We start from the raw sequence: 14,405 nt of genomic DNA, 5'->3' as shown, positions 1-14,405 counted from the left end.
ACACAACACTCGACATCACGTCTGTTTCTACACAGACTTTGGGCCGGTTTAGTCCATTTTTGAACTTTTTAAAGCTTGTTTCTTTCAGACAGGCTGCCTCTCTCTTCCCCTCTTTCACAGTGTGTAATTTAATAAGTCATCTCTTCCTTCTACCATCATTTAAGAAGAATATCCAGATTCATACAAATATCAATCTCCTAAAATTAAATGTAGCTTCATGGTTGTACAATTAGTTTTTGGTGACAGTGGTTTGCTGTGTCTTGATTGAGTGGTAATTCTTCCTATTCAGGGTGGAGTCGATTCTCCAGGCTTGAATCGTTCTCTGTGCGATCATTCTCTCCTGTTTGTCCTCTAACATCCATCTTTTTGTTGCTGACACTCATCTGTAACTAAGATTCATCGGTTTATTGGATGTGTTTCCATCCCATGAAATTCTGTATACGTTAGCTCACCTCCAGTGTTCAACTTGTTTCTCTCCCTGGGAAGTGGCTCAGTGAACCTCCACTACATTAAAACCCTGCGATAAGTTCTGAAATGATGCAAAGCCAATCAAACTGGTTTTGAACAATGAACACACGATATATTACAAAGCTAAATACAAAAATAACTTGAATCAACCCATCAGACAGAGCAGCAGTTTGACACATTTGCCTCTTTCTGCAGCATGAAGTCGTCTCTCCTCCGTCTGAGTATTCTTGAGTCCAGGCAGACTGAGAGTCCATTTGTCCTCTGCTGAGTAAACGTATTCAGTCCTCTGTCTGAGGTGTTTAAAAGACCCGGCTGCGATGATGAATGGAGTGTTTTGGTCGGGCTTATCATCGGCCTCAGTTGATTCAGTGCAGCACCCTCACAGAAGATGTGCGCAGGCATCACAATCACTATTCAAACCCAGGAAATAAAATGACAAAATACTCACTGTTTGGGTAATTATTGTCTTCTGTTGTAGAATTCACGTCTAATGGTGGCTAATTATGTAAATGTCTGTGTGCAATAGTCTCTGAAGCATTGATGCGTCTCACTCGTCTCACAAGTGGGGATATTCCCTATGGACTGCTGCTACAATAACACTGAATAATTGAATAAGCAAACACACTGCCGCTGTGTCTGGCTTGTTAGCTAATAAAATCACATCTTATTAAAGGCAGAGCTGCTTTTTCACCTCGTGTGTATAACCGGCTGATGGCTGGCAGAGACAGTAGCCTTTACATGTGGCACACAGCTCCGTGTCCCCGGGCTGCACAAGCCTGAATTGTTTTGCATTACTATAAGACAGATGGGAGGAACACCTCCAGCATGGTGATTAAATCAAGCAGATAAAGCTTATTGAGATGATGTGCTTGATACCTGAGAGAGGAGGGAGGGAGGCAGCGAGGAGACGAGGGTGGGAGAAGATGATATATTTTCTTGCTTTCACTCATGGGCGGCACGGTGGTGCAGTGGTTAGCACTGTCGCCTCACAGCAAAAAGGTTCCGGGTTCGAATCCGGTCCTGGGCCTTTCTGTGGGGAGTTTGCATGTTCTCCCTGTGCTTGCGTGGGTTCTCTCCGGGTTCTCCGACTTCCTCCCATCATCCAAAAACATGCACCTCAGGTCAGGTTACCTGGCGCCACGCTAGTGGCAGCCTGCTGCAGCAGCTCCCCCCTGAGAGCCCCCCTGCTGTAGTGAAGACATTTCCCCTCGGGATTAATAAAGTGTATAAAATCAAAAAAAATCATGGCTGCATGATTCAAACTGTTTATGTGCAATAGGTTAGAATCCAGCATAATACATTCATAAATTAACATTACACTTTTTAAAGCATTTTTCTCCACTGAAAGTTCACATTTCAACATTTGAACAGTTTTTCTTTTCTCTCTTTTTTAACAGCATCCTTAATATTACTCAACAAAGAAACACAGCTGTTTCTGTATAATGAAACACTATTATAGGTTTATGTATTATTATAGGCTTTCACTCTTTCGGCTTGGGATGGTTTGTGGCTGGGCGTACATGCAGCTGCTCTCTGCACAGTTGAATGTTGAATGAATGAATTAGCTTTGTAACTTAGCTGCAGTCGAAATGCCAGGGCAGGACGGCGTTCCACCTAAAAGCTCAAATACACCTGCAAATTTAAGCAGAGTTAGAAAGTGTTCAGGCCACCTGTCAGTCACCATGGCAGTACCCATGCCGGCCTCTAAGGCTAATTTATATACAAATACACATGAACTCAGGAGCAATGATACATTTTAATATGAATTGATGTAAAATCAATGTATGTTGACATAAATATGAATAATGTAAATCGTATGCCTGCAGGCCTCAGCTGACATTTATCGGCAGCAGAAGCCCGTCAGTGGTGTAATTAGAGAAATATCAAAATGGTTTGGTTTGATTTTAAAAGTAAATAAGATCCAGAAGATATAAACAAGATAAAATAATTAAAATAATTGCAATGAATATTATAAGTTAAGAAAAAGCCATCAGATATTAATGTAATGGAGCACCCAATGATAACAGATACACACACCTCCTCCATGAACTCAAAGATTGGTGGTGGAATTGGACACCAGCTGAAATCTTTCCTCGGGCTCCGAACCGGTCGGTGCTGGTTTTGTTTATTTGTCTTTCTCCAAATATCCCGGTGAGGCTCATTAAAGTTTCATTCCATCTCCTGTGAAACAGACACTGTTGAAGACAAAGAGTGAAGCTGCTCTGAGCTGACTCTTCTGCAGGTTGAGGTGATAACGTGTGCAGAAGTGTTTTTCATTTTTTTAGAGCCACTTGTATTTATTGTCGACAGTGTTTCATAAACAGAAAGTGTTCATTCTGCTGTGAGAGAATACTTTGTAGATTAAAGCTCCTCGTGCTGAGAAACTGCGTCCCATCTGCTCTGCATTGTTCTGGTCGGTGCTTCATGTAGACCAGTGGCCGACTCTGAACTCCACGTCACTCTTGAGCTTCTGCAGCGCACTTTTCACAACCTCCACTCTACTTCGGAGGTCTGTTTTTTCATCCTGTAACACTTTCTTCGGAGGACTCTCTGGTCCATGACTGCAGGGAACCTGAAGATGGAGTCACTGCTTGCTTTTAGGAGCCCTGCTGCCTCAGCTGAAGGGTTTTACTTTCAGTCTCTGCAAGGAACTGCACAATGTCGTCATAACTATTAACGATGACTGACAGCCTTTCAGACGTTTTCCTGACATCATGCTTGCACTATCATAGCATTGGCCTCGGATCTTCTCTGTTCTCAGACCTGCTTGTCTCGGCTCAGAGAGTACGAGGTTGGTCATTCTTAACGCATCACAGTTCTCTGTAGTGGCCAGCTGGGATGGTGCTGAATACCTGGGCGGGAGTTTTATTTCTCCTCATTGTGTATTTGAACTATCGACTGCTCTCTTGACACCAAAGTGTCCAATGTCCCCTTCAGGGTTTCCTGATATGACACAAGGAACTCAGTGACGTCCAATGGTAGCACTTGATTCTTTGCCAGTTGGCCCTCATCGACGGGTGAGCAGACCTCGGCCACTGATGCACGACGAGCACATTGTTCCTTCCAGTGATCACTGTTTTTACAGTGTTCTTGCTGCATGCACGTCTTGTCTGTCACAGATTTCCAGTTGGAGAAGCCGGTTAGGGTTAAAGGTTTTGGAAGCATTGGACTGGTACTGAAGTTTCAACATGCAAAGCAAAAGGCAGCATCGGTAACTACTGAATCTTCCAGCCACCCCTTCCATTAAACCAGCTTCTGCTGAACAACCATGTTTGGGTATTATTAAACACCTGAGTGGGGTGAGATTGTAGGTACACCTGGGCTGGTTCCCCTGTCCCAAGACCATCAGGAGCAGTCAGCGATGCTGGGCCCAGTCCGGCCATGCTTGAGGATGGTGGGCAGGTTACATGCTGCAGTTGATGGAGCTAGAAGATTAACTTTGGGCTCGTCCGTACCATTGCTGCTGCTGGGGCTACTGTCATTGGCTGAGGTCTTTGTTTTTTCTTAAAAGGCCACGTTCTCATGTTCATCTTTATTAATGAACTCTTTTTTTTTGTCTAAGCGAACAATGAAATGGCAAAAGTTGAACTTGGCCAACCAGGAAGAAACCGAGCATGACTGTAACAGTTTTAACTTTTTTCGCCTGCAGGGTTCCGTGAGGTTCAAACCTAATAAATAAATCTCTTGACAATGCACAACAATAAAAACAACAACGTTTTAGAACCATGTTTGGATGCTGTTTACAGAAGAGATTCGCTCAATCAACAACTTTCAAATATTGTATGAGGGAACTCTTCAAAGATGGCGTTTCACAACTTTCTTTTGTGTTTGTTTGTTTTTGATATTAAACTTAAATTGGGGTGACAGAAAATACAACTGCTCATATCAGATTAGTGCTGCTGACAAATTCAGGCAATCATAAATGTGAAAGGGACATTCAATTCAATTTAATTTAGATGGCGCCAAATCACAACACAGTACAGCAAAACTTTACAACATTATACAGAGAAACCCAACAATTCAACAATTCCCACATAAGCTAGGAGGGAAAAACTTTTCTTTAAGGGAGAAAAACCTCCAACAGAGGGAAGAAAAACTCCCTTTAACAGGAAGAAACCTCCGGTGGGCGGAGCATCTGTTAACAGAACCAGGCTCAGAGGTGGGCGGAGCATATGCCTGGACCGGTTGGAGGTGACAGGAGAGCAGAGAGACAAAAGGACAGCATAGAGATCCAAGACATGAACTGTTGGTGGGTCGACAATCACAGAGCAGAGACGTGCAGCTCCGTGACGGGACATCTGGAAAAGAAAGAACAGAAAGTACGCAAGCGAGGGAACTGAATAGAGAAACAACAGATAATAAGCAAAAAATATGGGAGAGAAGAAGTATGAAGTTAATGAGAGATGAGAGTAATGGTGAGATATGAGTTATAGAGAGTGAAAGAGTGAGAGGAAAGAAGCTCAGTGCATCACGAGGTCCCCAGCAGCCCCCCAGACAGCCTCCCTACTGTCCTATCCCGACTGTAGCTATCAAATAGAGGCGAAGAAATATTTAAACATCAGCAACCGAACTTCAAAATACTTGTCGGTCTCAATTTAACCAGAGCAACTCATTTATATTTAGGTGCAACCAAATGATTGGATCCAGACTCTCATCTATGATCTAGGCAGTAAAATCAGCTTGTTTAAGGTCAAGAAAAAACAACCTGTTCTGCATTAAACCAGACCTTCATTTTCTAATATTAACCAAAATATGGTTCAATATAACCAGAAAGTTGAATAATGCTGTTGTCCCTAAGAGAGGATATTGTACTGTAAGATTTGATGTGTTGATGGAAAACAATGTTGGTGAACATTTTACCTTTTTTTCCCAGTATCAAAATATTTGCTGATTATCTTAATGTTTCCTCATTACAATAATGATAATCTGTCCATTTGCTGCTGTACTTTATTTGAATCATTTCTAAGAGACACACCAGCCGTCGCTGATCGCTGTCAAACTGTTGTTTTAATGCTGAGATACCAGCTGACCCAGATTTGACAGAACCATCTTTAACTGCAGTGATGTGGGCTTTTACTTGGAGGATGAGGAACGATGCAGTAAACTGTGAGCAGAATCAAACCTTTCTCGACAACATAAATGTGTCCAGTCACTTTTTACACTGACTTCAAAAACTGTTAAAAAGTCAAACCCTTATTCTTTCTTTTTGTTACTGATTATATGCAGTACAGTAAACACATATTGTATCATTTCTCTCCTGTTTATTCTGTTAAAAATACATATATTTGTTGTGTCCAGAATAATTTGACTGTGGTCATAATTTCTTTTAGCCTGGCTGCGCCGACTGTTGCTCACAGCTCCAGTTTTCATCTCTGTGAATACAGTCTGCTCTGAAGGGCGACCAATCAGAGAGCAGTGTCTGTAGTTAACTACATTTGTCCCGCATCTTCTTCACTGTGATTGGACGGCTGGTGACAGCAACGAGCGCAAAAAATTCAGCGTTTAGCACAGAATAAATGCTCAGCACTTTGTCACGCTGCTGGCGTTCATTAAAATAATGTAATAAATATTCTGTACCCAGGAAAAAACACTTTGGTGGACACGGTAAGTCGCCGCAGCGGTGGAAGAGTGTCGGCCGGTTTTGGCACATGCTGATTGGTTCAAATTAACTGGAGGTTAGTAGGATGGAACGACTGCAAACGATTCTCTATGGACGGTAGACAGACCCACATATTCATGGAGTTAAACTGGGTCTGGTTCCCGCCAGACTAAATTTCTTTGGGAATACCTTGTAACAGTCTTCCTGTAGTGAAGACCTTACACCATATAGGACAACAGAAACAGGAACCGTGCATCCTTCTCTGTAGAAGGAAAAGTAACTTCTTTAAATGCCATACCAGGATCATAGTTTCATAACGCAACTGTCTGTAATTAACTTTACAAAGTTATTCTCCCAATAACTTTGTTAGTGTTAACAGGGAATCTCACAGGACCGAGCAGGAGTCGAGCCTTTTCTTGATGAATATCACAAAGTAAATATAGGCTCACATTCTCTAACAACATTATCATGTTAAATGAGTCTGACCTCGTTAAGTCTGCTATTTGATTTAACAGAACTGGGGTGATTACTGTGCACTTTTCTTTCCTGTTCCCCAAGGTCCTTGACTGCAGCTCCAGTTTGATTTGTTATTTTGTTGATTGTGCACTGTTGGCCAGAAAAAGGCTCCGCAGCTACTGTAAGCTGTTACGTGCTGCTCCACGACTTGCTGATCCAAACCTCATCCGCTCTTTTACTTGATAGCTAAGAAGGGAAGCAAATAGAACAATTATAATGTTGTTTTCAGAAGAGATGCTGAACTTCCTGTGAAGGGTCTTAGCTGTCTGATGGGGCCGACGGGGAATTTATCAGAATTAGAAGCTGACTTTGGGTTTGTGTTGGGAATGTCAATGTGTGTTTTCTGCATGAAATAGAAACAGAGTAGAATGCTGCGTAAATAGTTTGCACTCTGAATGCGTATTAGATCGTCTTCACTGCTTAATAGATAAGAAGTTTACACAAGAACCATGAACATTAACTCAGTTAAAGCAAAGTGTCATATTACCTGTTACAATCACAGCTTGTACATTTTAAAGCACCCTAAAGTGATTGCTGACATGTTTTTTAAGTGTGTCAAAGAGCAGGTCGGTCTGATACATGTCCAAATATTAACACAATATAAACACAAACAGCCCAGCATGAGTAACAGGTAGAAACCTCCAACTTTACTCAATTATAATAGTTTTGTTTGATTAGATTTAAAGATTCATTCATTCAAAATGATACATTTAAAGAAACTAGGTAGTTGTGTTGAATTTTCAAGGCACATCAATAGGCGCATATAATAAATGTCGACAATGCTTCTAACTGTCCTCATTTAAGTCGTGCGTCCAGTCTTCTGCAGGATTAACCTGCTGACTGTAATTCCAACATAATAAACAGCTCTGCGGTAGTTGGGGCATTCACACAGTCAGTTACAGTGACAAGCCCCTTTCTGTCCACCTGATGATGGCTTCAGTCTGTCCCACCAGTTCGTGTAGATCATGACTGAGACAGCGATCTTTGGTTTTGCTCACTTTGTGCTCACACATCACGCCTACATCTGTGTACTACACATCTGCCATAACTCGCTTATATGTTAGTAACCCAGCCTATATTATATCACGAGCCCTCACATCTCTAGTGCCGAGTGTACAGACTACATGGAAAGACTACTTCCAATTAGTAGTCATTTGCAGTACTGTGTAAGGCCAGTAATCGCCTCCATCGTGTCACGCACTTGATGTCCAACCGGGTATCATGGCAAAGCGTGAAATAGACACGCCGGTCCACTACAGCAGAACGGGAGATAGCCACGGTTTGCCTGTTTAGGTGTAAAAACTACTACTACTTAGGAGAAAGAACAAGAAAAACAACTCCAGAAAAACCTCCTGGATTTGAACCTCATCGTGCCGTAAGCCAGTCAGCTCCTGCCTCCTAATACCGCCAAAAAATATCCTTTGTTGCCTCTGTTGCGGGACCTCGGTCACATGATCCCACATCACTTGAAATGAATGTGAGTGTAAGTTTCACGCTTTCAAGACGTGTAACTTTTGAAACACGACAAAGTCAAACACTAAACAGGGTAAGAGCTCTTCAGATTACAAAACTAATCTGTTTCCATTCCAGCTGCATTGTGAATGTGAGCCTTTAAAGTGCGGTTGTTACCTGAAAACTAGTTTGTTTATGTTGGAGATGAAGAGTGGCTGTACATATTTAAATAGAATTAAAGCCTCCTCTGAACTAACTATAACTGTAAAACTGCAACGTAGAAAAGAACAATCAAATAAATCAGATTATTGAATACAATATTAAAGAACTTTGATCGAATAGTCCAATATGTCCCAATACAAGGGCGGCACGGTGGTGCAGTGGTTAGCACTGTCACTTCACAGCAAAAAAAGGTTCCGGGTTCGAATCCGGTCCTGGGCCTTTCTGTGGGGAGTTTGCATGTTCTCCCTGTGCTTGCGTGGGTTCTCTCCGGGTTCTCCGACTTCCTCCCATCATCCAAAAACATGCACTTCAGGTCAGGTTACCTGGCGCCGCGCTAGTGGCAGCCTGCTGCAGCAGCTCCCCCCTGAGAGCCCCCCTGCTGTAGTGAAGACATTTCCCCTCGGGGATTAATAGAGTGTATAAAATCTAAAAAAAAAAAATCTACAAACTGGATGGAACAAAAAATATACTGACTATAGAGTTTAGGCCTTGCTGACCCTGACGTGTGTCCGCAGTATAGTGGATAATGAAAGCTTATCGATATCCAAAAAGGAAGGAATCTTTCCTCTGCAGACGACGAAGGTTCACTCTGAATACTGCAAATTGGAGGTTCCGGCAGTCATGGAAGTGTTTGGGGATAATCCTCTGGGGCCCATGAATATACATGCATATTTAATGGCAATCTGGCCAGAAGTGTCACAGGACCAAAATGTGAGGTGGATAAACTCAAATCCACCTTTAATTTCACCTTTAAAATACAATTTTAGAAGCCTTGTCTTCTGTCAGTATTGTCAGCGTTAATATACTAATATTTAGCTTTGGCAAATACAACTAAGAGAAAATGTTATTGCTGTTGGGATTGTGTTCTCTGCCAACCATTTCCTCTTCCAGAATAAGGAATCTTTAGACTATGTGGAGGATGCTTTAATAAATCAAAACAACTTTGTGACCCGGGTTTCTTCCTGTGTCCCACATGTCGTTAGATCTAAACTACTGGAGCCCGAAGCTCAAGTTAGGAATATTTCATATTCAGTGTACGATGAAAATCAGTGGTGATTTTTTTTTTAGCCATTGCTAGCAGCTCTAAGGAAGTCTGTCTCTCCACTGATATGGATGCACAGTTTGGTGATCCTGTCACTTTTTCCTATTGATGATAGTTTTGGTTTTGAGTGAAATATCTTGCCATCTTTTATAATTTATTGCCAGGATTTGGTTAATTCACCATGTTGTTCTCTTGAACTTTCATCTACCTCCACCAGCAGATCAAAGTTTCCATCATCCAGTTTCATCTCAACACTTACGAGGCAGTCATAAAAGTTGGTCCAGATATTCAAGGTTCCCAGGCAGTAAATCCCAACGACTTTAGCAATGCTCTGGCTTTAGACATTTATTTTACGCTGAGGCTCAATTGTAATAAACTATATTTTTTTCTCCATAATCAGTTACGCACATTTAATCTATCTATACGACTTTCTTATCCTTCCTGATCCTTTATGTCAGCCACCGAAAAAGATGCAAACACTGTCCACACGGATTTTTCATTTAGATAAAGGTCAAAAATTCTTAGCAAGTAGTGAGTTTGCATTAAAAAAAATAAACCTCTCAATGTGAAATTCAGTCAGGGGCGGTGATAATTGACATAACTTTGAAATAAGCCTACTTCTAATTAAATCCTTTATGCCATTTCACAACAGTGACTTTACCAAATAAAAGATTTAGAACATTTTTGCCAACACAAATTTACAAAATGTAAAGAAAAGGCTGTTAGTTGTACCGTTTAGGAGATTTATAATGATCTTTCATTATGTTGTTGGTTTTTTTATGTTGTAGCCTTTACACACCTGAGTGACATCCCTGTATTGAAAGCGTATTTACTGATTAAAGGACCAGATGTCGTTTTACTCTCGATCATGAACATGTTTTAGTGTTTTCCAACCGTGCCGGTCTTCATGCCACTGTGCTGTTGGTGATATTGGGGATACTTGCAGTCAGTGAAGCCTGACAAAGTCTCCTGGATGAGTGAGGAAACATTTCTGTCCCTGAACTTTGGCTCCAGATTGAACTGATTGGAATATCTTGGTGCCACTACATGATATGTAGCAGTTAGTACGGGGAAGATTCACCCAAGCAGCAACAGAGGATTACTCAGTCTCCACGGTGATGTAACTCAGGCTGATGGTGGTTTTGACTGACTCTTTTCTCCCCGTCACTCACTGCTGCCAACATACAACTGAAGCCTGGACAGTGACTCCTAAAACTACAAACTACTAAAATGTGAATGTATGGATCTGAATACAGGAGGAGATTGTAAAGCCGTTACTTATCTGTGGCCACTTGAGTGTGATGAGGGGATTAAGCAGAGGTTCCTGCAGATCCTGGAAAAGAGGACAGCTCTCCTTAACAGAGGCTAGCAGATGAAAACTTTATCAGGCAGGTGATGACTTAAGAAGATCAGACAGCAGAGAGCATTTTAGGGGGCTGGTATTTTAATTATTGAATGTGCTCGGATATTCTGATTTCCTAAACTAAAAGGATGTGACGTAGGCTGCGATGCTATTGACGGATTATTTTTGCACTTGTTTGATGTTTTTGCTTTGGCAGCTTTTTATCGTGTACAGCAGTTGTGCTTTGAAGATCTCTCATTCCCTCGTATGGTTTAAGTGCAATCAGCCCTGAATCCCCGCGTGGAGGCTCTGAGGAGCCCACCTCGGCTCGCTGCCTGACTGAGAGTGGAGGTGGTTATCTGACTCTCCGTGTATTCACAGCCACTGCTCTCGCCTTATCAGCAGTCTGAAGCGTGCATGCTCAATCGCCTGATTTGTCAAGGGTGACTCCAAAAGATTCTGATAGGCACTCCGCAAATCACCCAGTTGATCTAAAATATCGACCAGCCACAAAAAGTCATTACACACAATAATGGCGGGCAGGACCTTGAAGATGTGACTTAATTAGGTTTCAAATGGCTTCAAAAATGCCTTCAAATCTGCTCCCCTGGAGAGTAATGTGGTCCTGGATTTTTCCTCAGTGATTACAGGTGTAGAGAGGGAGGCGCACAGCTACTGACAATGCCGCTGCTGCTTCAACCTATCGGTGATAGCAGCAGCACAGACATGAGAGATGCACATCATGGTCATACAAATTCACACCCTGCTGCTGTTTAGCATGCTCGTCTGCTTCAGCCTATATTCTCCTCATAAACAATGATGACTGAGGCAGACTGAGAGCTTACAGTGCAGTTAGAGAAGCAAAAGGTTCTGCTGAAGCAAATGAAATGTCTTTCTTATGAAATTTGAAAAGTAATTGAATATAAATGCTGCTGCAGACCTTGACGGAACTGCGTCCTCTAGCAGTATTCAAATGAGTGATGTGAATGTCTGTCATTGTTTCCTTAAGTCTCTCAGAAACATCATAATTCGTCATAAACCTCCAACCAAGTTTTTCACAATCATTGAAACGTATACAACCTTTTCCATCAGAAATATGTCATTATGTCATTTTTGATTGTTCAGTGGAATGCAGCTGAGATTTATTTTCCTCCTCACAGAAAACCAAGATCTCCACGTACGATAAGATGTGGGAGTTCATGAGCAGTCGGCGGCACTCCGTGATGGTGAAGAACATGGAGGAAGGCATTCACCGCGTGCTCACCTCGGACTACGCCTTCCTCATGGAGTCCACCACCATCGAGTTCGTCACGCAACGCAACTGCAACCTCACACAGATCGGAGGCCTCATCGACTCCAAAGCGTACGGAGTCGGCACCCCCATGGGTACGTAGGACACAGTTATTTACTATGTTCGGCTGCAGGGGAAACCTGAGCTGTTAGGACAGTACTGTACTGACAAAACGACAGGCTAGCAGAGTTAGTGCAGAGTGAAATGTGAAAATGGAATGTTGGAATGAATGACATAAAGATGTGGTCTTCTTCTCTGCTTCCTCTTGAATTGTTCTTCCTGTTGGCTCTTCACTCGCGGTTTTAAAGCTTTGAGGCACATTTGAGGCATTTGTAGCTTTATGTATATACATCACAGACTGGATATAAAAGTGTTCGTAGCTTCCAGGTCTGTAAAATGGTTCCGATCCAGAAGTGTCTTCAGCTGCAATACCAGCGAGTGCCACTAGAGGTCGGCTCCAAAAAGCCTCCGGCTCCATAGACTCCCATTCAACTTCTCTCATCAAATCCAAAGTGAATAAAATGTGTCCATCAGTTCTCTCGGTGTTGTTAGCTAAAGTCACTCCTTCTTCTTAGTTTTCTGGAGGTCCATCTGAAAATAATCCCTCATTCATTAGAAAAGAAGATTCAAGAAGACCTGTTTTTGGGGGCGTGTCTGTTTGCGCATTTTAACCGTGTTTTTATTTTTCGGTGCTTCACCAGATGACTTGGTGAAACGTGTACCATCCTGTATCATCCTGCCTTGATATGTAGTCTATTGTTGCACATAAATTCAGTTTAAACTGTATCTACATCCCTGAGGGGAACCATGTGGAGGAATACTTAGCGTGGTTTTGTCCGGCAAGCGGAAGGAGTGTTACATAAAGAGAGGGATGAACAGGGAGGGGGCACAGGACACGTTGTGTGTGTGTGTGTGTGTGTGTGTGTGTGTGTGTGTGTGTGTGTGTGTGTGTGTGTGTGTGTGTGTGTGTGTGTGTGTGTGTGTGTGTGTGCGCGCGTGCGTGCGTGTGTAGAGGTGCAACATTTGATCACGAGGCTCAGCAGCAGATTGTCATAATCTTGTTACAAACGCAGTGAGATGGAAAACTCTGGTTAAGTACCTGCAAAATCACAACTGGCAGGTAACTTAAAATGCTGACCTCATAGAAAAGGCTGGATCACATTCACTCAGAGAGGACTGTGACGTAGTCCAGTAACACTCGGCTTGACGGAGTGCGCAAAAGACACCTGTCATGAGCATGAAGGACTCTTTATGACTGATGTCATTAAGTTGAATTGAATCAATTATGTCATTTTTATTCTAAATTGATTTTGTTTAAGGTATCTTTGTTGTGACGAATTAACCACAACCAAAACAACATAACCTGACCTTTAGAAACTTCACACAATTACATAGTTGCTCTAAAAAAACAGCTTTGTATTTTATGAAAACAGCTCGTCACAGTAGTTTTTCAGCAAATGTTACTCAACCAGGAGGAAACTGTTTTTTTTGCACTGCATTAATTCCCACTTTGCCCTCGTGAGTGTTTCTAGCAGGTGTGTATGTGGAACTGAGACAAAACAAACTGCAGTGTGTGTGTGTTACAGGATGTTAACCGGTTCAACATGTTAACCAGCTGTTGTGAGTTCTTCATTGTTCTGTGAGGAGCCATGTTGTTATTAGAATCTGTGCATTGTTGGTTTGGGTTTTTCTAGCATTTGATTATAATGAAATAAACAATATGACCATATTCATAGACTAAATGCGGTTTGGGTTGTTTTACACTTTTACAGCATCATAAATATTCCCTTTTTGTCACTATGTGGCTTTACCTTAAATTATTTCTGCTTGAGGTCGACTCTTCTGTGAAGTATTGTGTTGGCACTGAGTGCAATATTTAAAAGTGATTCTGTTTGTTTATAGCTGCCTCATTCCATCACATGATGAAACAGAAATATTCAGCATGTCCCAAAATTCAACCCAACACATTTGGTATTTATTAAAACTTAGAATTGATCTGTTGTCTATCAGCGATTCATCCAAAAGTCCTCAGTGTGGGCGTTCAGAACACGTCCGTCCAGGGAGGACAGATGATGTCCAGTCGCTGTATCCTCCGACTGAATCAGGGAAGTGTCCTCTGGGACGGTGAGCGTTGCCAAGGTCGTTCTCTCTGTTTGTGTATGCTCTGCTGGTCACCCACTGAAGGTAATTTGAGTGACTGTTTAGCTGTGTGTGAAAACACTGGAGCTCGGCTGTATTTGCTTTGGCTGATTGTATTTTCTGACTGCTGTGCTGCTTTTCAAGCTCTGCTGCGGTTTGTGTGTGTGTGTGTTCCTTAAATAACTGTATACTTGAAACAGATTGAATATATTTCCTGCTGTTTGTGGCTGTTTTTAGATTAATGTATTCATGTTAACTGTCTCGGTGAAAGAGAGGAGGCTGAGGAGGGTGAATGAAAGGAAAGTGAGTGTGGTGTGTGGCAGCTTGTGCGCTG

At 42.1% G+C, this 14,405-nt stretch overlaps 1 protein-coding gene across 1 annotated transcript in view; it reads left to right on the top strand.

Moving 5' to 3' along the window:
- The window catches only part of LOC138634109 (glutamate receptor ionotropic, kainate 2), a 164,460-nt gene that overhangs the window by 115,517 nt on the left and 34,538 nt on the right, over window positions 1–14,405 (top strand). Inside the window, exon 12 of the mRNA XM_069720750.1 lies at window positions 11,802–12,027. Coding sequence (XP_069576851.1) covers window positions 11,802–12,027 — 226 coding nt within the window. The remainder of the gene's footprint in view (window positions 1–11,801; window positions 12,028–14,405) is intronic.

Source organism: Brachyistius frenatus, unplaced genomic scaffold (genome assembly GCF_029030835.1).
Source record: "Brachyistius frenatus isolate BFR_SWC_R1_liver_20210118 unplaced genomic scaffold, ASM2903083v1 Contig_249, whole genome shotgun sequence".
Taxonomy (NCBI): domain Eukaryota; kingdom Metazoa; phylum Chordata; class Actinopteri; family Embiotocidae; genus Brachyistius; species Brachyistius frenatus.
The sequence above is the reverse complement of the archived record's forward strand: the minus strand, read 5'-3'. Positions and strand labels throughout refer to the sequence as shown.